This window comes from Phycodurus eques, chromosome 10 (genome assembly GCF_024500275.1).
Source record: "Phycodurus eques isolate BA_2022a chromosome 10, UOR_Pequ_1.1, whole genome shotgun sequence".
Taxonomy (NCBI): Eukaryota; Metazoa; Chordata; class Actinopteri; order Syngnathiformes; family Syngnathidae; genus Phycodurus; species Phycodurus eques.
Window position 1 is genome coordinate 23,841,842 of NC_084534.1, and position 26,678 is coordinate 23,868,519.

Here is a 26,678-nt window from a genome sequence, read left to right on the forward strand (position 1 = left end):
GCCTGAAACACAAGGTATTTGAGTTATGTCGCGTCTCAGGCTCAGCCATGTATAATAAGTACATAGGTAAGAGGCGAAAATAAATTAGATATACAAGTAGGAATACGGATGCCACTTTACCTCTGTGTTTCAGCATTTTTACGGGGGGGGTCAATTACTTTCAGGTTTTTTTTCGTTCACCAAATGTTGGCGCTTACATTGTCAACCGTATAGTTATCTGATTGTGGGATTTTATTTCTTGCACTGTATGCTGTTTTAATTGTATTTTTATTTTATATTTTTTTTCTCTTCGTTTTAAATGTTTATAGGTTGTTTTTTTCTTTGTTTTTAAATGCTTTTAATCATGTAAAGCACGTTGAGTTACCTTGTGTATATAAATACATTTGTTTTGCTTTGCATTGCACAATTAATTATCCCAGAGGGTCTTTAATCTGAATGACATTTAAAAGAAAATTGGTTTTAACCACTATAATGATGTTTGAAGCAATTAATCTTGATTCTTTCAAATTATACCAGTGAAAAATATTTTTGATTTGAGCCTTCACAACTAAGACAATTATGACAATACATATTCATAGTATACATTAGGAAATGTTGATTTGTTTTGTGAGGGCACAAACAAAGTGGATGGACTGACCAACACCAATGCCACGCACAGCAAACAATATGGTGGGCATGCGCTAAAAACATCACGGCTTTACAAAATAAACTTTTGTTACTATGTTAGAGTATTACAGTTAGGTGTTCGTTCCACCATATTATATACTGCTGAGCAAAACGTTTTTTTGCAAAAATATTAAGATAAAGAACAGAAATCCTGTTTGTACAGGATGTGTTCAAATATGTCTTGATATTCCCAAATCGGGCCGCGGGCGGTGCAGGGCAACATGCAGCCGCAGCGTCGGCTAACTGACTGGATCAAGAGAAGACACCTCAGCAACAGTTAGCAGACGCGACGTGCAACAAAAGTGAGCAACAGAGGATTCAGTAGAGGCGAAAAAGCTCATCAGCGGTGTGATTGAGGGAGTCTCGTTTTTAGGTCCGCTGGCCAATTTCAAAGTGTGTCGTCTAAATGTAGGCGTTTTAAATTGGTTATTTGTGCCTGTCTAATTAAAAGCCAAATGCCAAGTTGTCGCTGAAGAAATCCTGCTGGGATAATAACTCCGCACTCTGAGCACACGCTTAAAACGCTCGCTTGACAACTGCAGAAAGTTTCACTACTGTTGATTTCTACCTAAAGTTTCGTTAACTAATACTAGTTGTTAACTAATACACTAATACATTAGTTATGAAGTCAACAGAAATAAGCAAATGATCAGGGCTGTGTTTAGTCACTCAAGGCAAAACAAGTAATGGCGACCGTCACATCCATGTTCCAAAAGATTTATTTTCACATCAACAAATGGTCTTCACTGAACAAGTCCATAAAATCCTTCTTGAGGATATTAACGTGAATTATCCCATTATATTTAATGAACTCGATAAGAAAATTAATCAACATTATCACAACATCGCACATGTCACTTTCCACTTCATTTCTACTGGATATTGCTCGGCTGACACTGACAGCAGTGCTGCAGCTACTTGCATAAGTGTCTGGTTCTTGCTGTTGACGGTTATGGACATTCAATGTCACCATGAAAAAAGTTGAAACCTTTGGTTTTGATAAAAACTGTTTGTTTTCCTCTCATCTTCTCTGCTCAAGTGGAGTAACTTCATTTTCCTCACAACCGCAAAAACGAGTTTGTTTTGTTACCATATACCATATGAAACACTACATGAAATTCAAAAGGTAAGCAACGTGTGAGCTTCCGTGCGACGTAACAGTGGGCTAATTTTTGGAACACTGTAACTGTTTAAATTTGTGGAAAAAAAAGTGTCATCATGTTTCCTTATTATTGTGAATAGATCCAAGTGTCTTCACCTGTACCAAGTGTTTACTGTAGTCTGCAAGCCACGCTGGAGATTCAGCGTCTCAGTCAATTATTAATAGATGTAATGTGATGACAGTTGACTGTGAACAGGCCCGTCACCCCCCATCCCTGACCCCGGCTGCGTCATCTTGGTTTCCACGCTCAGGAGGAGACGCGGGCCGTGCCATCTGATTGATTAATTCTGTCAAGCACGCTTTGGCTGTCCACGGCACGGTGTCCGAAATGAGCTTCCCTGCAATCTTTCACAATTACTATCGGCGTCACCATTAAGTCAAAGAGCATCTCCGTCATCTCTGAAAGACAAGCGGTCCCAAACAAAACCGAATCAATTATTATGTCCATCCTTACTTGAGCTCTTCTTTCACTAGACTTATTGTGTTATTGTTGGAATGTTTGACTTTTTCCAGAGAGAATAAAAAAGGTGAAATCGTGAACAGAAGACGTGGATGTGATGCCACTTGGTGATTTATGTATTTTTCACAATTTAAAAGAGTTCGCTGGTGTCTTAGTACCCAGACCGTATGTTTGACACGCCTGCTTTCAGCAACAGATATTTGAACACAAACAGTGGAGCAGCATATATCGAGAGACAACAATACTCACAGGCATATTCTTTATCCTCTGCAAAGAATGACTATTACTGTAGTTTACTGAGCAATTGTCACAGTTTCCTTCTTGTATATCTGTATTATACTGCCCCTAGGTGGCCAAGGTGCACACACCAGATGGAGCAGCACAATGTGCATTGAACTGAAGCAAAAAAGGGGGTAAAGATTGTTCAATTCTTTATAAATTTTATAAAGCACACCATTATCAAATGCTATTTTTCTTAAAACAAGAGGATTTGAGATACTAGCATTTTGAGTTAAGAGCATGTTCATGTAATGAATTAAATGCACATCTCAATGCTGCCCAGTGTTTCTAAACAACTCAGTGGTCAATTTTCTATGTCCTCTTTAAATGTCCAATCAGATAGCTCTGGTGTCATCCCTCCAAGGCTCACTTCGAGGGCATTTCTGCATGCATATGATATGCTGTGATTATCAAGCATTATAATAATTGACTTGTTTTACATTGAGATGTGACATAGCGCAAAGGTAAAGGTGGCAAAGGCCAAACAAGAGGCATATGATGACATGTATGCCAGGTCGGACACTAAAGAAGGAGATAAGGATCTATACAGGCTGGTCAGACAGTGGGATAGAGATGGGAAGGATGTGCAGCAGGTTAGGGTGATTAAGGATATAGATGGAAATATGTTGACTGGTGCCAGTAGTGTGCTATATAGATGGAAAGAATACTTCGAGTTGATGAATGAGGAAAATGACAGAGAAGGGAGAGTAGAAGAGGCAAGTGTGGTGGACCAGGAAGTGGCAATGATTAGTAAGGGGGATGTTAGAAAGGCATTAAAGAGGATGAAAAATGCAAAGGCAGTTGGTCCTGATGACATTCCTGTGGCGGAATGGAAGCATCTAGGAGAGGTGGCTGTGGAGTTTTTGACCAGCTTGTTCAATAGAATTCTAGCTCGTGAGAAAATGCCTGAGGAATGGAGGAAAAGTGTGCTGGTGCCCATTTTTAAGATCAAGGGTGATGTGCAGAGCTGTGGGAACTATAGAGGAATAAAGTTGATGAGCCACACAATTAAATTATGGGAAAGAGTAGTGGGGGCTAGACTCAGGACAGAAGTACCTGCGAGCAACCGTATGGGTTTATGCCTAGAAAGAGAACCACAGATGCATTATTTGCCTTGAGGGTGTCCAGAGAAGGTCAAAAGGAGCTACATTGTGTCTTTGTGGATCTAGAGAAAGCCTATGACAGAGTACCCAGAGAGGAACTGTGGTACTGCATGCGGAAGTCTGGAGTGGCAGAGAAGTATGTTAGAATAATACAGGACATGTACGAGGGCAGCAGAACAGCGGTGAGGTGTGCTGTAGGTGTGACAGACGAATTTAAGGTGGAGGTGGGACTGCATCAGGGATCAGCCCTGAGCCCCTTCCTGTTTGCTGTGGTAATGGATAGGCTGACAGATGAGGTTAGACTGGTGTTCGAGAGGAGGTGTTCGAGAGGAGGATGCAGGAGATAGGCTTATATGGAAAAAGATGACGCGCTGTGGCGACCCCTAAAGGGACAAGCCGAAAGGAAAAGAAGAAGAAGATAATAATTGACTTCAGCCCACACTACCTTGAAACTGCATTTTCTTTTCTGCCATTGTTGTTGAAAACCGCTCGTCGATGCTTGCTGTTGTGTTATAACTGTTGCACGATGCCAGAAAAACCGTTGGACTGTAGAACTACTCTTTGGCTCCACGAAAAATAGAGCGGGTGGAACGACACGTGTCGGTTGCAAGATATTCGAAGCGCTTCTGTACCTCAGAGAGAGGATCACCGGGCAAAAGCAAAGCCACTCAAGTCTATCCATGTCCAGCGCTTCAGATTGTGAGACAATTCTGCACTGGTAGATATCAAATGTCAGTGACTCAAGCAGCCGGCACACAGTTTCATCCCTAGACCAATATAATAGCCTCTCCCAACAAACATGGATTCTGTGAGGAGCGCTGATATGTAGTAATATGGCTCAATCTTATTTTTTTTCTAGGAATGCTTCCATCAACCGGTGCTAAAATGACCTCTGTGATTGCAGCCTTTACCGCTATTTTAATCTGTTTGCCTACCGAAACGCTTGTAAAATTCCTCAAAGAAAATGCACAGAGCGCCGAAGCCGTTCGTCTTAGCCCACTTCCACGGTTTGACCCTACCAGCGTGGAGTGCTGGGCGCGTATCCATCAGAGGATGAGCAGCACGTAGACAGCCATCCGTCAGTCTTTAAGTGCGATTGGGATAGTATTGAAATGTGTGTAATTGGATTAGACCGACCTTATCCCCCCCTTATTCTACCAAACTCCACTGTGAAAGTTAGAGTGAAGAGATTTAACAACGGAGCTTTTTGCTCCGCGGAAGCTGACGGGAACGTAACAACTCTCGAGTATATTTGCTTGCGGCAAGAAAATCCCAGCAGGGGCCCCTGACTGACAGCTCCGACTCATTTCGGGCCGTGAGTGACGGCGGACGAGAAGCGACGCCATCTGGTTCAGAGCGACCCGCCTGAACTCAGGGCCTGATCTAACGTGAAGCATCACAGGAAGAGGTGAGCGGCCCTCGGATCAGTCATCGCAAGTCGCGTGGCGCCGTGCGCAGACACGACAGGCTACCCCGGCGAACCTTCTCCGGCTTCAAAGAGCTGTCAGAGTAACACACTGGGATCGCTCTCAGGTGTGAGCCTGTTGCTCTGATCTCACACTGTACACAAACACACACACACGCGCCCTCTGCTAATACGACGCAGGAGTCGCTCACTTCTTCGATGTTCAAATTCAAGCGCTTTCAAGATCAATTTCAAGACTTTCCACTTGCCTTAATGCTGTGCGCAATGATGTAGTTATACAAAACGATTCATCCATCCATTTTGTGCAGCACGTGTGCTCATTAGGGTCAAGGGTGAGCTGGAGCCGCAGACAGTTGGAGCCCGGATTCAAACCGCCCACCCTTCAGTCAGTGGACAACCCGCTCTACCAACTGAGCCACAACTGCCCTGTGCATCATGAGCCCATGCTTCAATGCCCATTGATATTGTGCCCGTTCTGGTGTGCACACTTTAGCCACCAGGGGCAGTATAGTACAGAAACTCTAAACATAGTGACTCACTAAGCTGCAATAATTTCTGTCAATTTTCGCAGAGGACAAACAAAAATATTCCTGTGAGTATTGTTATATTGTCTGTCTGCTTGTGCTGTTTCAACATTTGTGCTCAAATATCAGTTACTTTAAGGGTTTTATGCTATCCGTTAGCTCATCTATGGCGCTTTGAATAGTGTGTTAGCATTAAGATAATGGAAACTGCTCAGGCCGAGTTGTGTGGCTGTTTTAAATACACAACTTGTAATTGTCTTTGCTTTATGTGTATTTTGACAGCAAACGTCATCGAGAAGTGGCATGAAACAGCTTGGCACCACTGTACTTTTATGATCTGTGTAATATTGTTTACTTCCGTGTTGTCAATGTACTGTTAATACACGTGGACTTATTTACGTGCAATTTAGGTGTCTTTGGCGTTGGGGTTGTTTCATGTGTTCTGTCAGCATAAGAACAGCCATATGGGATCTGTGTCACTTGAAATGTACAAGAAAATCGTTCTGTTTTTTGTTTTTTTTAATCTGACATATGCATTACATCAGAATTGGGTACTGGGACCTGCAACATAAATCCTACCGAAGAGGTTTCAATATGAACGTTCCACACATTTGTGGAAGATTTTGTTTTTCGCACACGTGGCTGGATAAATATTATCCATGTAGGGAGCAACTACAAAGTGTCAAAAAGAAGCATGTGAACTTACTGTTTTACATTTATATTCAGCAAAGCCATTACAACCCCATTTTTCTTTGCCTCCGTTCCCTTTTTGCAATCTCTTTTCCTTTCCGCTTTGCTCTTTTTACCAAAAACTTTTTACCGCCTCACTTTTGCCCCGGCACCCTCCTCCCGTCACTTCCCTGCTCATTTTCAAATCTATGAATTTCTGAACATCATTTCTTGATTTTTCCACGCCGCAGGAGGACACTCTCATTCCAGACCGTCTTTTTTTTTTTTTTTTTCTCTCCCTTTACCACATATCAACTCATTTCCTCCCTACCTCCTCAGTGAGTCTGGCGGACATGTGGAAGTTTTTGTGGTGGTGTGTGTGTGTGTGTATGTGTGTGTGTGTATGTGTGTGTGTGTGTACCAGGTGGGGGGAAAAAGTGCCAAAAACCAATGTCATTCGAAATCCAATCACGGCCATTGGAGATGTACTGAGACGCCTTGCTCCCTTTAAGGATCCCAACAGTGGAATTAATCACGCCCCTGAGAGACCTCTGCTTCTCAGGATGAATGTGCTTCATCCCCCCAAACACCACATGCTTTTGGAAGATACACACTTCCATCCTTTTTTTTTCTTCCTCCTCCTGTAAAAAACCCAAACTCGAAAATGTCAGCGCTTTTCACTCTCAAGTGACCGTAGCAGGGTCAAAATGAATGTGAGTCATTTGACCCAGGGTTTCTTTAATTATCCATTAGTGTCAAAAAACGGGGGAAGAAATCCCAATAAGCATTGGTTATATCTCATTATTAACGCCATTACTTATGATTTCAACCAATATTTAGTGCACTCCCTCTGACTTGGATTTGACCAAACACATGGCCTTCTTTTTTAAGTTTCATTTTGTTGGATAAATGTTAAAATGTTATTTTAAAAAGTTTTATAATAGTGACAATATGTCAGATGTCACTTGATGGATTTGTGTTGTGAGCTTTTGCTGCATTGTGTTTATATTTCTGCATTTATTAACAACATGTTTTGAGCTTTTAGCGGCTTACCTCCAGGGATTTCCTCTTACTGTTTAGCAGCTTGGAAATGTCCCGGGCCACTCTCTCCACAAGGTCCTTGGGGTTGTTTCTCTTGATTTCAAACTGGCTCCTCTTCTCATTGTAAATCTGCACAGACACGCACACACAAAAAGTGAGAAGCACAACTCAGATTACACAGCACACCTTCATTTGTTTTAAGGGGATAAATAATTTAATCGCAGGGGAGCAGCGTGCTTGCTCTGAAGCGAGCACACAAGATGGTAAACATGATCCGCCGAGCAGGCAAGGAGTCTGCCATCGCTCCCGTAAGCCTCAGCGCTGTAGCGTAAGTAAACAGAGCGGGGACCTTAATGGCACAGCACTTAGCAGGCCCAGCTGCAGTCTGAAACCAATTAAATATACAATAACTCTGATGCCTTCCTTACCCGCCAAAATCCTTAATTGTGGCTGTACGACAACCTAATTGTATTACAGTGAACGTATATTTTTAACTAGGGATACGCTTCAGAGCCACCTGCGAAAGGTGAAAATCTGCAATATAGAATAAGAATAATAGTTTTACCCCTCCCTCACTCATTAAAACACAATTTTTAAACACATGGTAAACATATTTGCACACAGACAAAAAAATGCAAACAAAATATATGTTTGTCTGTGTACATGCTTGCGCCTTTAAGAGGTAGGGGGCCCACTGGGGTGGTGTGTGATATCAGAAAGTCTGCGTGTGAGTGTCTGGGCGTGAGCTGTGGCCGACAGCAGCTCCTTCTCCAAGCTTTCAATAAATGGCTGAAAATGCGTTGGCGACTGGAGCAATCCTTTCCCACATGCGAGGGCTTTACAGGATGTAAGTATATTGTAAAATCCCACAAAAAACAACATGATATAGAAGGGATGCACACTATTTTCGCTGCCATGACGCAAATCCCAATTGTAATTTTAACTCCTAATGTATACATGAACAAGTCAGAATATGTTAGGAAAGAGGTTATCTTATTGTCTGAATTTATATTAGAGAAATATATATATATATGTAATAAAGTAGTAGTTTTATGATAAAAAAAAAAGTTAAATAAATAAATCTAGATTTTTGCAAGAAGTAATTTTATGAGGAAAAAAAAAAATTGTCTTTATACTGCCATGACGAATATCCCATTTATGACATCTGAGAGCAAAAAAAGCAAAACAATAGAATTGTGTCACTTGAACCAGTCACTGTACATCCAGTCTAAAACACTTGGTTTGGTTATTGTTAGCATCCCCTCCCCCCCCACACACACAAACACACACACACACACATATTTCCACATATGGTCACAAGCACGACTGCAAAGATTCATCGAATAACTCAAATAGTTCAATTACAAAAAAGTCAAAACAAAATTTCTGCCTCGAAAGCTTTGCAGGGATCATTTTTCCACAGGGACCAATGTAATTGCGATGCACGCACCACTCTGTGTAGAAATAAGTTAATAAGTACAAGAGAGTGGATAAAAGCCAAAGAATGACCAGTTTGGGATCATTTCACACTTTAAAAAAAGTACATATAGTGCAATGTGTTTACTGCAAATCAGAACGTCTATGATCGCCAGCACAAGCTAACATAAACATCGTTATCAAATGTAATATAACCACTCGTTAATATGCATTGTATTTCCCCCACAATTCGTCAAGGATCGACACAGCTGCCTGTGTATTTTCAATCACTTTACTGCAAAAACAGTAAGAAAATAATAACATTCAACTGATAAGCAGACTGGCTAACGGTGAGGCAGTTCATAGCCAGCCGCTAACCTGAGCTGACAACAACCAACTCTATTTTCATTCACTGACGCCCACGTCACTCACCAGAGCAGACCCTGCCTTTTAAAGCCACAACAACTCGAGGTCACAGATAATACAATGGAGATTGTGAGGATGGTGATCCAATGTGGAAAATATAATACCATTTTGTTGTTTAATCATGCATAACCAATTGTTATCCAATTACTCGATTAGTCTATGGGATAATCGGGAGAAAAAGATGATTCAAAAAATATTTGATAGGAGCAGCCCTTGTCTGAAGATCATTCTCTTTTATCAGCATGCCCAAAAAGACGTACTTTACTAAGTGGGCCTGTAAACCTGTGCACTATTTGCAGTCACATTTCTCGGAGTTGCAAACGTACATGCCTTATGAAATATTCTGTAGTACATAAAGTGAAGCGCTGATGTGCAGCAAGAGGGGAAACAAAGGCATCCATTGGCTCTGTCTCCATCAAGCTGAAAGCTGGGCAGGCAGCCATTGGCCCAGTCAACTGACACATCTGGTCCCAGAGGTTCAAGACCGCGCCAGCCAAGCACTCTGATGAGATTTGCCTGGCCTTGGTTTTATTCTGCCCAGGCCCCGAGGGATCACAGATTGTGTTTACCTTCCAGCGGTAGGTCAAAAGAGGTATCTTCTCGCTAAGGTGACATACACAGGAGGTACATACAATCTAAAGTGGCAATCATTATTTCAAGCGCTTTTTCCCCAAGGTGGAACAAGCTATCAGTGGAATCTTAATAAAGCTGCCAAGAGCAAACTTTGGTGGGCTCCAGTAAAGAATTAAGTGAAACGTGTGACTCTAAATTTGTTTTCAAATCAATATTCATTTTGTTAATGTGCTCCGCCCCACTCGGGAAGATTCATTGCGGCAAGCTCCCAGGTGAGGGACGAAATTAAACATGTCGCTATAAATTAGGATTTTCCTTTTACTATAATTGTACTAAATGTCATATGCAATTTTCAACACTGAATAATCCTCGCAATAAATAATCAGATGGAGTAAACAAAAATCTCTGATATAATGCCACTACAGGCAGTTAACACACGTACCGATTTTTTTAACCTTGATTGATTTTTAATAGGCTTTACACGATCGGGATTTTTGGAGCCGATCACCAATCAGTGAGTTTAAAAAAAACGATAACCGATCACAAGATGGAGAAATGTCTATTTAAATGACCTGCTCATTTATTGTATATACTTGTGTACTTAATTGCTCAACAAATTATATTTACAATAAATAATGTATCTTTGTTCCTATATTTATGCCAGTGAGGTATAGTGACAGACAGAACAAATGAATGGTCTTCTATTAAATGGCAGGAAGTAAATACAGTAATTAATGTATCCACTTTTTGTGACATTTTTGTTTGTTGGTGTGCCGTGAGATTTTTCAATTGTAAAATATGTTCCTTGGTTGGAAATCACTGCTCTCGTGTATTCTAATCAGACAAGTCAAACCAACATTACAATGTCACAGAAATAATGGGTGCCAACTTACTGTAATTAAATTACTTTATTTTTAATTAAATGACTTCACCTACACTGAAACTTTAGAGCATGATTCGACAGAATGGCGGCGACATGTTGACGTCCAACCGTTCGTACTACCGCTAGCTCTCCTGTCCTGAGCATCGGTGACCACCAACACGTTTTTCCGCATTTTGTCCTTATAATACAGTCGGCGCGCTCCACTCTTGTTGTCGTCGCCACGGTAACGAGTGTATCCAGTAGCTTTTGAGTTGACAAGATAAAGCCTAATGATCGTAAAAAACGGGATGCGGTGGTATCGGAATACAAGATTTTATCGCAGTTGTCTGACAGTGCAATCGTGGAAGAGGAAATTTGTCTTGTCGTCTGATCCGGAATTAAGTGTTGTCTGTCTCAGACGTGCTGCTGCCTGTTCCACACCGCCGACGTTTTCTTTTTTTTTTAAATAACTTCATTAGCCGTCAGATATTCACAGTAGTACTTCAAAAGACATGCGACAAGGCTAAAAATAAACTAGCCTTTGGATTCAAATATACTGTGCACACGCCGATACCGATCAGCCGATAAAATCGGTGTAGTCTAATTTTTAATATAAGAGACCCCACATTACAAGGCAAAAAAATAGGCAGGAGTGTGCTTATTATAGTGTGTGGTGTACTCGAAATGACCAACAAAGCACACAAGACACATAAGGATTATCTCCACCAATAGTCTTCTACCCTAAACTACAGTAGATGACTGGCATCATACTAAGACTGACAGGTGTGAGGTAGCGTTTTGCCACATGGCATCCATACTGCCAGAAAACATGGGGAAAAAAGAAAAGGAAAAAAAATGGCTATTATTCCGATTCTAGTCACAATCATGGAGTCCGTGGCTGCCATACATAATTTGGGATCATCAATATTGAACAAGTTCTATCAGGCAAACTAGTGTGGAATGCTAAAACCTATGCACGCACATTTTATATGCCATGGGTGTAAGTCCAGAAAATATCTTGGCACCAAGATTACATTTCTCATGAATATCACAGATGACAGGTCAGTATTCTATACGGGTTTCCTCTGTTTGATCGAGTATGACACTAGCGTAATGGATCCGCCTGCACTGTTTTCCACAACTGCTGTAGCCCATGTTTATTTTTGTATCACTTACTGCCACCTAAACGAAAAAGCAATCACTTTCGCCGGCATTTTGTACATTGCCCAAGGAAAGACTGTGTTATTGTATTTGTCAGTTCATGGTGTTTTAATAATGGATGCCTAAAATCTCGCCAGTCAAGTCACCTCAGCAGTAAATTGAATTATCTGATAATTCTACTGTTTATATTTTATTTAGATGAGTGTGCGCATCGCCTGCATTATTGATAGTAATTAACAGTCAATTAAGAAGCACTGTAAGAACACTATATACTGTAGTTATTGGCAGCCTCTGGCTGACAACGGCAATAACACCGCTACGGAGTAAATGTAGCCTCACCATGCACCATATATAATTCATATTCAAATGAAAGTTAACTTTATATAGGGCAGCTCTATTTATAAAGCATGAGCGTGGCCGTGTTTGTTATAGTAGGACATTGTTAATGCATTCGACTGTGAATGTCTGGACATTAGCAAGTTCAGCACTGCGTAGCATTTTTGAATTGAGCTTTTTTTTTAAGCAGTAAATGATTATTAAGTCAAATTAATGATTTTAAAAACTTCTTCACCTGGCGGCACGACAGACTTGTGGTTAGCATGTCTAGCTCACAGTTTAGAGGTTCTGGTTTTGAATCCTAGTCCAGCCTTCCTGTGGGAATCTTTGCATGACGTTCTCATGTTTGTGTGGGTTTTCTTCAAATACTCCGGCTTCCTCACAAACACCAAAAACATTCATGTTACGTTCATTCAAGACTAAATTCTCCATATGTGTCAATATGAACTAATTTCTTAATTTTTTTTTGTATGAAATCCGACTAAATTGTGATGATAATAGCCTCATCGACAACTCTCAGCAAAGGTTAGTTTAACAGAACAGGCATTTCTGATCTTTACATCGCATGTCAATTATTTTTGTAATTTGGTGCCTTGGTGAGGAAGTGCTGCCTTCACCAGTGAAGATACAGTACAATGATGTTTTTGCTATCTTTGTGGGCACTTCCACCTCCACAGGTTGCGGCGAGTCTCCTTGTCGCAACCCCCAAGCAATTGGGACTACTGCTTCGGCAAGTAGCGGCCAGTCGCCTCGTTGTAACGCCCTAGCTCCACCCCCAGTTGTCACGGATAAAAAAGCTGCACTATACGGTGCGCTATATTTCTTGATTCTTACAGTGGTTTGACAAAAGTATCGGTTTTAAATGATTAAAAAAAAAAAACGTTTCCCCTTGAAAAAAAACGATTCAGTCATTTAAAAAAAAGGCAAATAAACACCATAACATGACTGTCTGGTGTTGTCCAATAAAATTGTAAAGGGGCTCATTTGTTCTTGGATTAAAACATCTATTTAGTGCTAATCAGTCATGCAGTTGGCATGAGGCTGTGAAGCCTGGGCAGCATTCTGTGGCGGCCCGTCATTCTCCGAGGGAACGGCGAGACGTGGCTCGGCAGACCGCTGCTGACGGCCAATCAAACCTTCTGCTGCTGACACTTTACACAGGATATGACACCGGCGACTGCCAATTGCCACCAATATGCTTTCGTTGGCACGGAGGACGCAAGGGAATGAAACTCGCACATTGACGTGTTCTGGGTACAGCTTGTTCACATCACACACATTCTGTCATGCTCGTCATTAAGCCATGATGACGGCTTCCAGTGTGCCAAACACTCAAGCGTAGTCCTGTAAACACACAGATGGGAAGACAGAGGGCGATGGCATGTCAGAAAAGCACTTAAAATAAAACATCCCGCTACATACAAGTCCACGTTAGCATGTCCGTCTATGTATTCACAACTCGAGTCACATGTGAGCCACGTGTCACAAACGTTAAAGACGCATAATAGCATCGATGGGCAGCATGGTAGCCTAGTAGCTGCATGTTTGCCTCACAGTCGAGAGATTTAAGTTTGCACGGTCTCCCCATGCTTGAGTGGCTCCCACGTTCCAAAACCGGGCCCACCATAACCAGAGCGACGTAGCCCAACACCACTTAACGAGACAATTGTGAAAAAAATTACAGTCGACAACCCACAGTTGCACATCTGGCAATTAACCTTCGCACACATACTAACTCGCTGCAATTGAAAAACTGCAACCTTTGGTGATCTAATTGAGAAACGTTTAGAGGCGCCATATACACTTTTTATTTTTTTTTAATTCAACCACAAACAACATGGCACAATTGTCAAGGAAGAAGCAAATTGCCCTGGCCGCTGGAGCTATATTATAGTCATACAAAGAGAGGAAAGGGGTAAGAAATACAGGAGTGTGGATATTTACAGTGTGTTTGCAAAGATCACGCCAGCCATCGACTATACTGGTACTCATGCGTTTCGGTGACAGAGACTCTCCACGCTTCTCTTTTGAGCCACAGGTACATGTGAAACTATAAATACAATTAAGTATTAAGTCTCGCCCAAAGTCAGCCGGGATAGGCTCCAGCTCAGCCATGACCCTAATGAGGACAAGTTCTAAATTAAAAAAAAAAAATGATGACTGGATAGTCATACGAGTCTATACCACTGACAACAGAAATATTTAGATTATACGCATAGGTAATTAGTATTACTTTGCAGCGAGCATACACTGTCGTCTGCTGCTTTTAGTTAGCTACACATGCTAACACAGTTGCATTCCTTGTAGAATTAAGCCTCTCTGACAGCTTGTGAACATGTTTTCCCACCGCTGACACTCATCATCAGCCTGTTTTTCCCCCTCTGCTTTCTCATTAAGGCATACAACTCTTCCCCAAAACATGACATCAACTGTAGCCGTCAATGTCTCCGCTAAATTTGTCTGGCCTACTGCAGGCATCGGGCTTTTATTGCACTGCGCGAAGCTTCTGGTGTGTTGTGTCTTATCAAGCTCCCCGTGGATTGGCTGCTGCCACTCTCGGGGGCTGGAGGATGCCCGGTCCGCTCAGTCGAGCCCACTAATATTCCTTAATGATGCGGCATCTGTCTCTGTCAAGCAGCCGGACGCTGGCCTATTGTGGCTGACTTCAAGGAGCGATAAGCAGTCCTCCCTCCTCGACACGGCGGGACTAACACATCAACACTAACAGCTTGACCGGGAAAATGCAACAATAAGATGAACAGATTTGGTTTGATCAGTTTCACTGTTTTTATTTTGTTTGTTATAGGTATTACATTTGACTAAATTGACCTTTCTGATTGTGAAACCAATTATTCATTTTTTAAGATACAGCGGTGCCATGAGATATGAGTGACCCAACTTACGGAGGCAGTGAACTTAACTCACTTCACAAGAAGCAGCAGTTTGTGGGGTGCAGATGGCAAATTTTCCACCTTCAAAAACAGTATACTGGCCACAGCACTACTTGGCCACCACATACCTCCGCCCCTGACTGCATCACCGTGTCTCCCACCATATTACTAAACAACCTTAACAAGTTCCAAAATCTGACATATTGTTTGATAACATACATAAGTATGCAAGCTGCAGAAAGACACAGCAACACAATCTGACCTTAAAGTAACTCTACTTTGCAAGTATAATATCTTGTAGGGGTTAACAGGTGAGGATATGCCAAGAGAGTGAGGTGCGTGCATACTGTATTTTAGTATGTTAATCTTGTTTTGAGAAATAGACTACATTAAAGCTGCAAGCAGAGATGAAGAGGCGGGGTACACCCTTAACTGGTCGCCAGCCAATCGCAGGGCACATACAAACAAACAACCATTCGCAGTCACATTCACACCTACGAGCAATTTAGAGTCTTCAATCAATCTACCATGCATGTTATTGGGATGTGGGAGGAAACCGGAGTGCCTGGAGAAGTTCTCCCCGTGCCACACAGGCACGGGGAGAACATGCAAACTCCACACAGGCGGGGCCGGGGATTGAACCCCGGTCCTCAGAACTGTGTTACCCGTTTCTAAATGGGGCAAATTTTAGTATACTTCCAAGAGAGCATTTGTGAAAGTATGAGCTCTGGAATTCTTCCAAAATGGCTCCTTCAAACCAACATGGTTGACTTCCTGTTCAATTTTAGGCATGAGTGCGTGTGACTGTTTTAAGCATCCTGTCATGATTGACATGTCCATCAAATTTCATGTTGGTAGGTGAAACTGGTGTTGGGGGCAGATTTTTATTCTGCCTTTACGAGGGGCCATGCTGGGTAAGAAATTGCTGCTTTAATACCAAAATGGCCAACTTACTATTCAATATCAGACATGGGTCCCTGAGAGAGTTTCATGTGTCCTGTTATAAGAGACATGTCCACCCAATTTCATGTTAATGGGTAAAAAAAAGCAAGCACTTCTCTCAATTTACGGAGCGAGTTATATTCCGGACCACTAAAATACACCAGGATACACATGCTAGCAAAAGTTGTGGTTTCCAGGCATGTTGAGGACTTTAAAGGCGACCCATTTGTTAGAAAAATAATAAATAAATCCAAGAGGGCCTTTAGAATCCAAGGTGGTGCTTGGGTCCTTTAAAAAAAAAAAAAAAAAAAAAAAGGCATGCGTAAATAAAGAGGAGTGAAAAGAACAAGGCGTGATTGTAACATGCGCCCAGGGGGAAACACGGTATTATCTGCGAGCTTGCCGCATCCAGGCAAACGTCACAGGAAACAAAGGGTGGCCAACATGTTTACATACACCCCATTCGGAGAGTTTGAGATAAGAGGAGGGTGACATTGAGCGGGGGGAGAGGGGGCGGTGACATTATCAGAGGGAATGTCAACCGATGAGCCAAACAGGTGGGAACAAAGACAAAGACACACACACACACACACACACACGATCAAACCCCAAAAAGCCAATAAACCTCACCTAATCTCAACGACATACAAGTGTGTTCAGCTGCAAGCAGCCTGAACCATAATGGAATAATTGTAGGCTTTTTGGTTTTGGGTGAGAAGGGCTCTGCAGCGCCCCCTGGAGTAAAGAAGACAATAAATAAACACTGCTGTAGACCGGCAGTTCATAACGTGGTTTGCAGCCCTGACTTCAATTCACCTCCTGTCCCCCCCCAAAGTTACTATCGCTAAATGTATGAGCATTGACCTCTGTTTTCTCTCGTTTAGGGTTATGTCACAACAACCTAGTAAAAATAGGACTGTTCTTTACTCCTAAACATTCACATTGACCCGTTACAACTGCTGGAAACAATCAAACATGCATGCTGAGCCAGTAGTTGGTGATGGCACTTGGTCAAAATGTTCAACATTTCCCCAACTGCTTTCTTGCCCAAAAGAAACCACCTTTAGATGATATACTATGTGACGAAACATACTAACAGTTGACGTTAATGGTAGTGTGAGCAAGAAAGGCAATATCGTAAGCCTCAATCATAACATACTGTAATTGCCATTTATAATAGCAACAACAAAATACCAGTGTCCTTGCTAAAAATTTTGTTTTCCGAAAACATTCCAACATGATTTAGGAAACTATGCTATTGGCCAAATGATATTCAGAGAGCTCCTCTACAAACCCATTCGGATTATGCTGAGAACAAATGTATTTAGCCACACCTAAAATGTTGCAAACATTGTTTTAGCAGGAAAAAATTAATTATCTTAACTTGAAGAGGTTCAACAATAATTGACAGATCACACAAAAGTGTTAGTTCTAAAATCAGTTTGTCATGTATTTTTTAGGCTTTACACGATCAGGATTTTTGGGGCCGATCACCGATCAGATCAGGCCGATAAAATCGGTGTATCAGTCTAATATTTTTGTCCAAAAAAACTACATACCCTGAAATTAATTTTTAATCTTTTCTGAACAATGACACAGCAGAGTCTCTACACAATAGAATGACAAGACACACATTTTTAAAAAGAAAAATTCATTTAGTAACCCGGACCCAGATTAATCGATTACTTAAGAATTGGTTAATCATGTGGAATTATTTAATTGTTTATTACAGTATATTTCCTTTATCCATTCTTGCTGTTGAAACATTGAACATTTCAACATTGTGAGACTATTAAAGGTCATGTTATTTTATCTTACTGTAATGCCCTTGGATGTGTGAAAGGAGAGCCACAGTCGCCAATGTCCTTTTTCAGCTGTTTATTGAACACCGGGAGAAGCGCATGAACACAACGAGCATACACCCGCAGGAGCTGCCGTCGGCCACAGCTCACACCCAGACACTCACACGCAGACTCGTCACTTCAGAGGCCACCCAACCAGGCTCGGCTTCTTAAAGGCACATATAGCTAATACATTTTCTGTATATTTTCTGCTTTTTGTGTTTAAATACATTTACGATTTGTTTAAAATGTGTTTTATAATACATTTAAATCTCCTTACAGCAAGCTGGAGAGATAAACTTTTTTTTTTTTAATATGTCTGCTCTATATTGCAGAGTTTCACCGATTCTGTCTGGGTCTGCAACAAATCAGAGATGAACGTGGGTTCACTCTACACGGAAAACAAAATAAAAATTGCCCGGTCCACAAAAGTGATTCAATAGCAATGTGTGGCCCCACCAGAGAACAATTCATAGCATAAGTGACTTGTAGGAGGGGAGAAGGATGAGAGGAAATGTGGGCCAACCTCCCGCCATGCTCCTCTCCTGCCTTCCATCCTCCGTCATGGTATTTGTCTTTTCGACAGAGATAAAGTGGAGGCTTTTTATTAACTTGCTGATGGTAGAGAATTGCTTTTCCCCATCCGTGAGGATTTCTCACATAAACAGTCGCAAAAAAATAACCCTCCCTATAATTCTTCTCGCCGCCATTTCTCTTACTTCCTCGACATCCACGTTCAGTTCCTCACACTAAGGTATATTAAATACACAAGCATCATTTCCTGCCTTCCCATTGTACTCTCTCAAAGTAGCGACATTAAAAGGACAAGAAAAAAGAATAAATCAAGCGATGCGTTGGAAGTTGAGTGCAGGATTTCACGCTTCCATGCACTAAAGGACTTCAAACGTGCGAAACGGCGCACATTATATTTTGCTACATGCGTGACAGTGTGTTTGCACGGTTATGTGTGTGTGTGTGTGTGTGTGTGTGTGTGTGTTCTTTTGAGTGGGCTGTGCGGAGGTCCTCCTGCTGAGGAGACAGAGCCTTGAGGGGGTTGTCTCGCTGTAGCGTCTCCTCCTCTCCTAATTAGGCACCACTTCCATGCCGCTGATGAAGCCTGGCACCTGTCCATCAGTCTAATTTAGCATGTTGCATTTGTAGTCTCGTGTTTATTTTGATTTAAAAATAAACAATTCACACAGAGAAAAGAAGCCCATACCGCGAAGGGGCCAAGCCCCGATGCGAATAGTGAAAATCCACAAGTAAATACCACCTACAAATGTTTGTTGTTACCTATATTAATAGTTTGAACTCATCTTACAGCATTACCCCATAAAATAATAAAAATGTAAAAAGTCTATACATGGCATTCTGACTGATATTGCATTAGTGGAATAAGAATTGAACAGATTAATTCACCAATTTCCATCTCTCACGGGGCTGCCATGTTTGACAACATCGCCCTCTGCTGCCGACCGATATTAACGTCACGTCTCTCGCACTTGCGTCGCGAACGTCACCTGACCAAACAGATAACGGACTCACTGTTTATGCTGTGATAACTAGCATAACAACAGGTTGATGACATGATGGCTTGAACCAAATTTTAGCATGTTAGCTTTTCCTCTGCAAACATGGTGCCTGAGAAGGAATTTGGGCGGCACCACAATTAAAACATTATGTTCATAATTCATGGTTCATTTAAAAAAAAAAAAAAAAACTAAGGTCATTGGCTTTTGTGTTGTCGCTCGTCTCCAATACAAAGTGAAAGAAGTAGGTGTGGTCAAAAGTGGAAGTATGTGATTTGAGGGACAACTTGTTTAAAACACGGTGTTAAAAAAATGTTTCATTGGTTGTTTGGCTACATCCTTTTAACATTCAGGCAAAGTCTTAACATGAAAGGGTGTTGAAGGTCAAAATCATCATGAAGTGGAGAACCAGATACTTTCATCTGACAGAGGCGATACATTATTATTATTATTATTATTTTTATATTTCCGTCTGGAGAGTCTGTATCTAACCTGCGTGACTGTCGCTCAGGCAGCCATTTTGTCCTGGCCGTCTTATCTCAGGCTCATTCCGTAGAAAAAAAGAGCAAAGCAGGGAGGGATCCAGAGGCAATTTAAAGGCGCTGTCTGTTACATTTCAAACCTCCGTCAACTATATAGTCTTGTGATGCACAGATGGACTTGGACTCCGCTCTCTCTCAGACCTGACAAAACCTGACCCTTTGGGTTTTCCTGCTAATCTTTCTCCTCGTGTCTGCTGAGCCTGATCGAGAGCAGCTCTGTGTTGAGCCATGACACAAAGAGCACAGCCTAATTACACACAGACAGCCTTCGAAAGACAAAAAGACGCTATCGGCCAACTTGGATGACACCATGATACCTTGCGGGATCTCAGTTCAACGACAATCTACGCTATGCTAAATGTTTAACTTTTTCTTTTGGCTTTTTTGGGAATACCTCTTTAAGAAGACACTGCCATCTTTGCCACACAAATTAAAACAACGATTTAATTGAGAATCAATTAATTGTTCCACCTCCAGTGTTAACATATAAGTTTTGAAACAAAGGGATGTTTTTGAGAGAGGAAACCCTTAGTCTTATTTGCTGTAAATAAATCTTTTTAAATTATTTCGATCATTTTTTTTAGGTGTTGAAGTTGATGCAAATATGCCCTTGAAAAAAAAAGGTTTTTCTTTTAAAGCTGGTTTGGTATCAGGAGGGGAAAAAGGAAAATCACAAAAGGGAAAAAACAAAGCAAAACTTGACTTCAATTACCTGATTGCTATTTGCGTTTCTGCGTATGAGTGGAGGGAAGGGGAGGGAGGCGGGGAAATCGATTACAATCAACAAGATTAAGACCATATCGCCAAGCCCTACTTTCCACAATCTCAAACTATACCTCACGAGAGCTCTGTTTAGGGAGCGTCGAAGGATTGCTCCATGCAGTCAAGAGAAAAATTTTAATCCTTTAGTAGGCAAGAGATAGAACAAGTACTTTGAGAATAAAGAGAGATACAACGTCATAAAAACCTGACAGTTCAAATACAAAACCTGCTGCTAAGAAGTGTCTATTCCACTTTAAAGTGAGATCATAAATATACACACACATATGAACATTTATATTCATTTTATTTATTGATATTTATTTTTCATTTATTTATAACAGGCAGTTATCTTCTGCCTTATGCAACTGGCACAGCCACAGACATTTTGCTTTGTCTCGCAGCAAAATAGAGAGAGGAACAAGTTCTACTTTCTGACCATCGAACGAAAACAAAATTAACAGAACATAAAAAACAAACATTTAACAGAATACATTTTATAAGAGCATAGCATATTTTTCTAACATGTATAGTGTTCCCCGCTATTTGCATGGAAACGGGAACACAAATGGTGAATATCTGCAAATAACGTCCAACCAAAAAGGTACGTAGAGATAGATTAGGCTATGGACTGACTAAATGAAGCTTCTCGCTTCACTTCAACATACTTCCAAGATGCCACAAGATTGTGCCAAAGCAATATTTTTATATTAGACATGGCTTTGGCCTGAGCATAAAACAAGGAGTTTTCAATAGATAAACAAATCTGCAAATCAGTAAATATCAAAACGCAAATATGTGGGGATCACTTTCTTGCTTTATCTTTGTTTGCCATGCCTTTTAACACGTACACACACAAAAACCTTGCACCCCCCCGCCGCCCCACCACACACACACACACACACAAATAAAAACACATCCCTTACATGCATGCGCACACACTGCATGTTACCTACCAACAGAGTCATCACTCTTAGCAGTGATAGCATTCCAGCTATACAAACCCTGGCTGCAGATAAGCAACACAGGGGACGTCTTCACCAGGCCGTGCATGCTCCTTCATAGATGAGGGGACTGACCTCTATCATGCGTGACCCCAAAACCTCACGGGGGTGCTGCAAAGACCTTCCCAAAATCGTTGTGACACACAAAACCCGACAATTTTACACCGGAGGTCAGACAGTCTCTCTACGTCAAACATGGCCGGAGCTTCTTTTGTACAGCACGCCGATTTCTGCCAAAGTGTCAGTTTCCATGGCAACACTTAATGACCAATAACAGAACAACCTGGGGAACAGTCAAGGCGAGCGAAGGGAGAGACAGACAATTACAGAGAGACACGCAAAAGAAAAACACGAGAATCTTGCGGAACAAAAGAAGCAATTTAGTATCGGAAGACAGCGTGAAGTCTGATTATGTCGTCAGTGTAAATGATCATTAATTTCAGTGTGTCCAGCTGGGCCAGATTAATGCCTTCCTATTCTGCACTACAGAAAGAGGGGGTCCTCAAAGCAGCAAGTCAGGCTCTTTTTGAAAGACTAAGCAGGGACCACACCAGCATTCATAAAGGAACACTGAGTACAAGCCATTTTCTACACCTCTTATCCAGTACCGGATATCACAGCAGGGGCTGGAGCCGGACTAAAAGCCGAAAGCCAGACTAGTCGCCAGTCAATCGCAGGGGCGATTGTGAGGTGTGCAAAGACCGGGAATTGATCCCAACGCTAGAAGAACAAGAGTCAGCCATGTGAACCACTACACCTCCGATGATGCCACAGAGTATGTTATATAAAACCACTTTGTTCGTTTTGTTACTGATCTCGTGTCTGAATAACAACTGCAGAAGATCACTGAAAGATACCTTCAACTTTGGTTAAGATACTGTGGACCACCTTCACGGGGGATTGGGGAATAGCAAAAGTCAGCAAATAATTGACACCCATTATAATGAATTTTTTTTTTTCTGAAAAAAACAAAACCCTGAATAAGCAGGAAAATACTGCCAGGAAGCACTTTCAGCAAAAAACAGGGGTGGGTTCCACCCCCAAAATAAAATTTAAAAAATATTTAAAAAATTGAAAATAAAAAAAAATAAAAAAATCTGCGCTTACGCGAATTCACGGATGCTGAGCCACGAATATGCGGGGGTCTACTGTACACACAAAATTAAAGCCGGAAGCAGCAATTAATGTCCCACCCCCCACACCTCTTTTTTCGTGGCCAATCGCAAATTGATGATCAAATTTCCTCGTAAGAGTTTGTCAAAGTGCCACTCCTGGAACTCACCCATAACGGCTGCTTCACCCCAAGATGGCCGAACTCCTGTTCAACTTCAGGCATGGATCCTTGAGACCTTATTGCGCGTCCTGTTTTGACAAACATGTCTACCCAATTTCGTGTTGATGGGTGAAAATTGCGTTGGAGGGGGTGGGGGGGGGGGGCTTTGTGGGTGTTCATCTTTCCAAGCACCACTACTGAGTGAGTTACTAGGGGTTGTGTTTGGGATTCCAAAAATACACACTTATAAAAATGTATTTTTCACACGTTAAGACAAAAATCTCTAAAAGTGACTTCCTGTGTCTTTTCGGGCATGGCTTCTTGAGGCTTTTTTGTGGGTCTACCCATGATAGATAATGCCTAGCATATTTTACATTGATAAGTGAAACTAGCGTGCTACCAAGCCAATTTTGGGAGCTTAAGTATGAACATTTTCGGCAGAATTAACACACCTGCAAAATGTGAAAACACCCAAGATTTAGTTTTATTTGGCCAAAGAACAATAACAAGAAAAACTATTTCAAGAATTGACCCTGCAACATCAATAAATGTCAAATCAACAGAACTGTCGCTTTGACATAATAATCCCCAAATTGTGTAAAGATTAAAGTTTGTGACTGGCCAAGAGTTACAAACTCAAATATGTTGATTTGTTCTATATGAATAATCAAAGAAATGCTTTTTGTTCTATTCTCCCACATTTATTTTCCAATGACTACAATAAAAGTAATCACAATGTGACATCTTGAACCTTGTGAATACAACATAGCAGTAAGTTAATATTATTCACTTAGAGCTACTGCAAACTCGCATGTGAGTAGACTGACTCAACAGTTAAAGGCAACTTTGCGTGCACGTTTTGGAGCTTCATTCTTCTTCTCCAACATTTCATCTGTTTTCATCCCTGCCTGGCTCTTGAGTTTCGTATTGAATTCCTTCTTATCAGCTTTCTCATTTTCATTCTTTTGGCTCGAGTCTTTTTCTTGCTGTTCAGCCCTTTCAGACTGTTTTCTTTCACTCCAAAACCCTGACCAGAAAGGGGCTTTCTTCTTCTTCTGGTGAAGGTCATCCATTGATCGCAGCCTGGAGTGACACGCTCGGAGGTTCTCCATCAGCGCCTCTTCTCTGACCTTCTGGTCGCATTTTTCATGCTCAGCGGACTCCATGTAACTTTGAAACTTCTCGTCTAGCTCCTGCACCTTCAGCTCGCTCTGCTCAAGTTGATCCATTCGGTCCTGGAGGCTTTGTTGCAGTGCTGCAATTTGAGCCTCTTGCCTCTGGAACGTCTGGTTGCTTTGCTGAAACTCATTTTTCTGGTCATTGATAGTCTGTTCAAGTGAACAAATTTGAGATTCCTGCATTTGGACTTTCTTCTCGCTCTGCCGGAGCTCTTCTGTCTGCTCATGGAAACTTCGTTCCAGCGAGGACACCTGATCTTGCTGCTTCTTGACTTTGATCCTACTCTGCTCAAGTTCTGCTTGCTGGACTTGAAGACTTTCCTTCAGGTATGCGATTTCTTCTGCTTGCTCCACAATTATCTCCCTGTTCTTCTTGCTTTCAGATTTGAGCAACATAAGCTGGCTCTGTAGCTTAATATTCTTCATTGAGGAAATGTGGAACTCATTGTAGTAATGATCCTTCTCGGCAATGGCCGAATAGTGAAAGTTCATCAGCTTCATTTGCATTGATTTCAATGGAGAAAAGTTGCCCAGCAAGTCATTGCTCGACATTACGTCCTTGGTGATGGTGTTCATTCTAGAAACAACGACTGAGACACTAACAAGTTTTGGGCTGTAATTTGGACGAGGACCAACATGCTAGCTATTCTCCCAATTCAAGACAAAGATAGCTGTGGCTAGTCCTTTATAACATCACTTTGTGACACCACATGGCGACTAAATGATAACATGGGATTGTACAAACTTTACTCTGTGAAATATCAAGGAAAAGCCTTTCAAGTCTTGTCAGGTGTTGTACGTAGGGTAGTGTGCAAGGGGAAAAAAGGACTGATAGGCCCAAGCGGTCGTACGTCAATCAGATGTGTAAAAAATGTAGACGTCAGTTGAAGAATTTTTCAGTCACTACGCAAACACGACGGGAATTAATTGTACTCTAAACCCGTGTTATGAAGGCCTTTGTTGCGTGTCAATATGTGGCTGTGTCTAGTTCTTTTAGGTTTTCAGGTCGTTCACCGTGCCGCCTCCAATAACATTCCAATCGGTTGAATTGTCCTGTTAGAAATATTAGACTATTATTAGATATTACAGCGCTTACTTACTATGCTGCAGTGGAATTCTACCTCGCTGCCAACTACAAATACAATAATAAAAAGGACTAAAAGAGGGCAAGAGCAGAACCTTTTATTCAGCTCTTGTATTGTACAGTGGCCAATGACTATGTGTATCTATGCTAGTGCATTTGCCACTAAGATCACAGCCAGTGCATGATTATTATCATTCATTAAGTAGTGATAGATGACAACCACACAAGAGTGTAGAGAAACACTGGCCAAGGAAGGGGATGATTGGCTAAGATTAAAACTCTGCGAGGAAGAAGAAACAATGAATTGAAGAAAAGTTCACTATTCTGGGCAGGGAGGACAAACACGGTGCTAAAAAGTCCTTGTTCAGATAACAGCCATGAGAAGGAGCATCTCAAGCACTTTTGCTTTTCTTTTGTTCGCCTGACAGCTCTGACATTACATCAAAACCCTTTCATTATGTGAGCCCACATAGCTCACCACCCTGCTTTCAAAAAGAACTTCGCTTTTATCAGACGGTTCAGAACAAGGAAAACAATCGAAGGCAACGCGCAGAGGCGGCTTCAATCTTCCAAAATTGTGTGGCATAAACCAAAGGCAACATTCAGGAGAGCTGTCAATCAGCATTTTGAACAAAGTGCGAGTGTGTGCGAAAATCCGTGTCGGCGTCATGCTCGAGAAAATGCTCTACAAACACAAAGTAAAGCTCAATTGTTTTCTGCCACTTTCAAAGGATGTTTTTTTCCCTCTTTTCAGGACATTTAAAATTCAAACACTGAGCTGTGATGTACAACTATGTTATCACTAGGCTGTCCTTCATTACACAAAGTTATTTTTTCACAAATCGTTTGAAAAAACATTTAATATTCCCAACATCATTAGGAAATTTACGCAAATTAAATCCAATTGGAACATGATCCATTCCCCTTCTCAACCTCCAATTTGTTTGATCTTTGAATCAACTTTCCCCACGCCCCAAAACAGATACATACATTATAAAAATAAAATCAGTAGAAGATAGAAAAAAAAAAGACCTTTTAAATGTTTTTTTTATAAATTTCAATATACCATCATCAAAAAGATGTGTCTCTAGATTAGTTAGCCTTCTCCAATTCTGTTTTCAATTGTAGTAAAGAAAGTAAGTCCATTAAATGAGATTAATCAGATCTCAAAAGTCAAAATCAAAACAGCACTATTTTGCAAACAAATGGATAACATTGTTGATAGATTGGATTGGATAGTTTCTGCATGAACAGTAGTTTAGGTTTCTATTTTGTGCAATGTATTTCTTGTATAAATGTCTTCTCTTGCATGCTATTTTGTATTTCCTTTATCTACTACTGCTGCTGAAATGATGCAAATTTTCCCCATTGTAGGACTAACAAAAGGTTATCTTATCTCAAACATTTATTATTATACTTTTAATCCCTGTTTCAGATGGGGTCCTGTTGCTGTGTATTATTTTCTCTCCACGCACTTATTAATTTGCCTGCTATTTTGCTGTTCAAAGTTGGTTACGCTCTGCTATAACGC

General features: G+C 41.2%; 1 protein-coding gene across 2 annotated transcripts in view; it reads right to left on the reverse strand.

Moving 5' to 3' along the window:
* The window catches only part of cacna2d2a (calcium channel, voltage-dependent, alpha 2/delta subunit 2a), a 162,130-nt gene that overhangs the window by 105,772 nt on the left and 29,680 nt on the right, over positions 1-26,678 (reverse strand). For both annotated transcript variants that reach the window (XM_061689129.1, XM_061689128.1), the window contains exon 3: positions 7,343-7,459. In XM_061689129.1, coding sequence (XP_061545113.1) covers positions 7,343-7,459 — 117 coding nt within the window. The remainder of the gene's footprint in view (positions 1-7,342; positions 7,460-26,678) is intronic.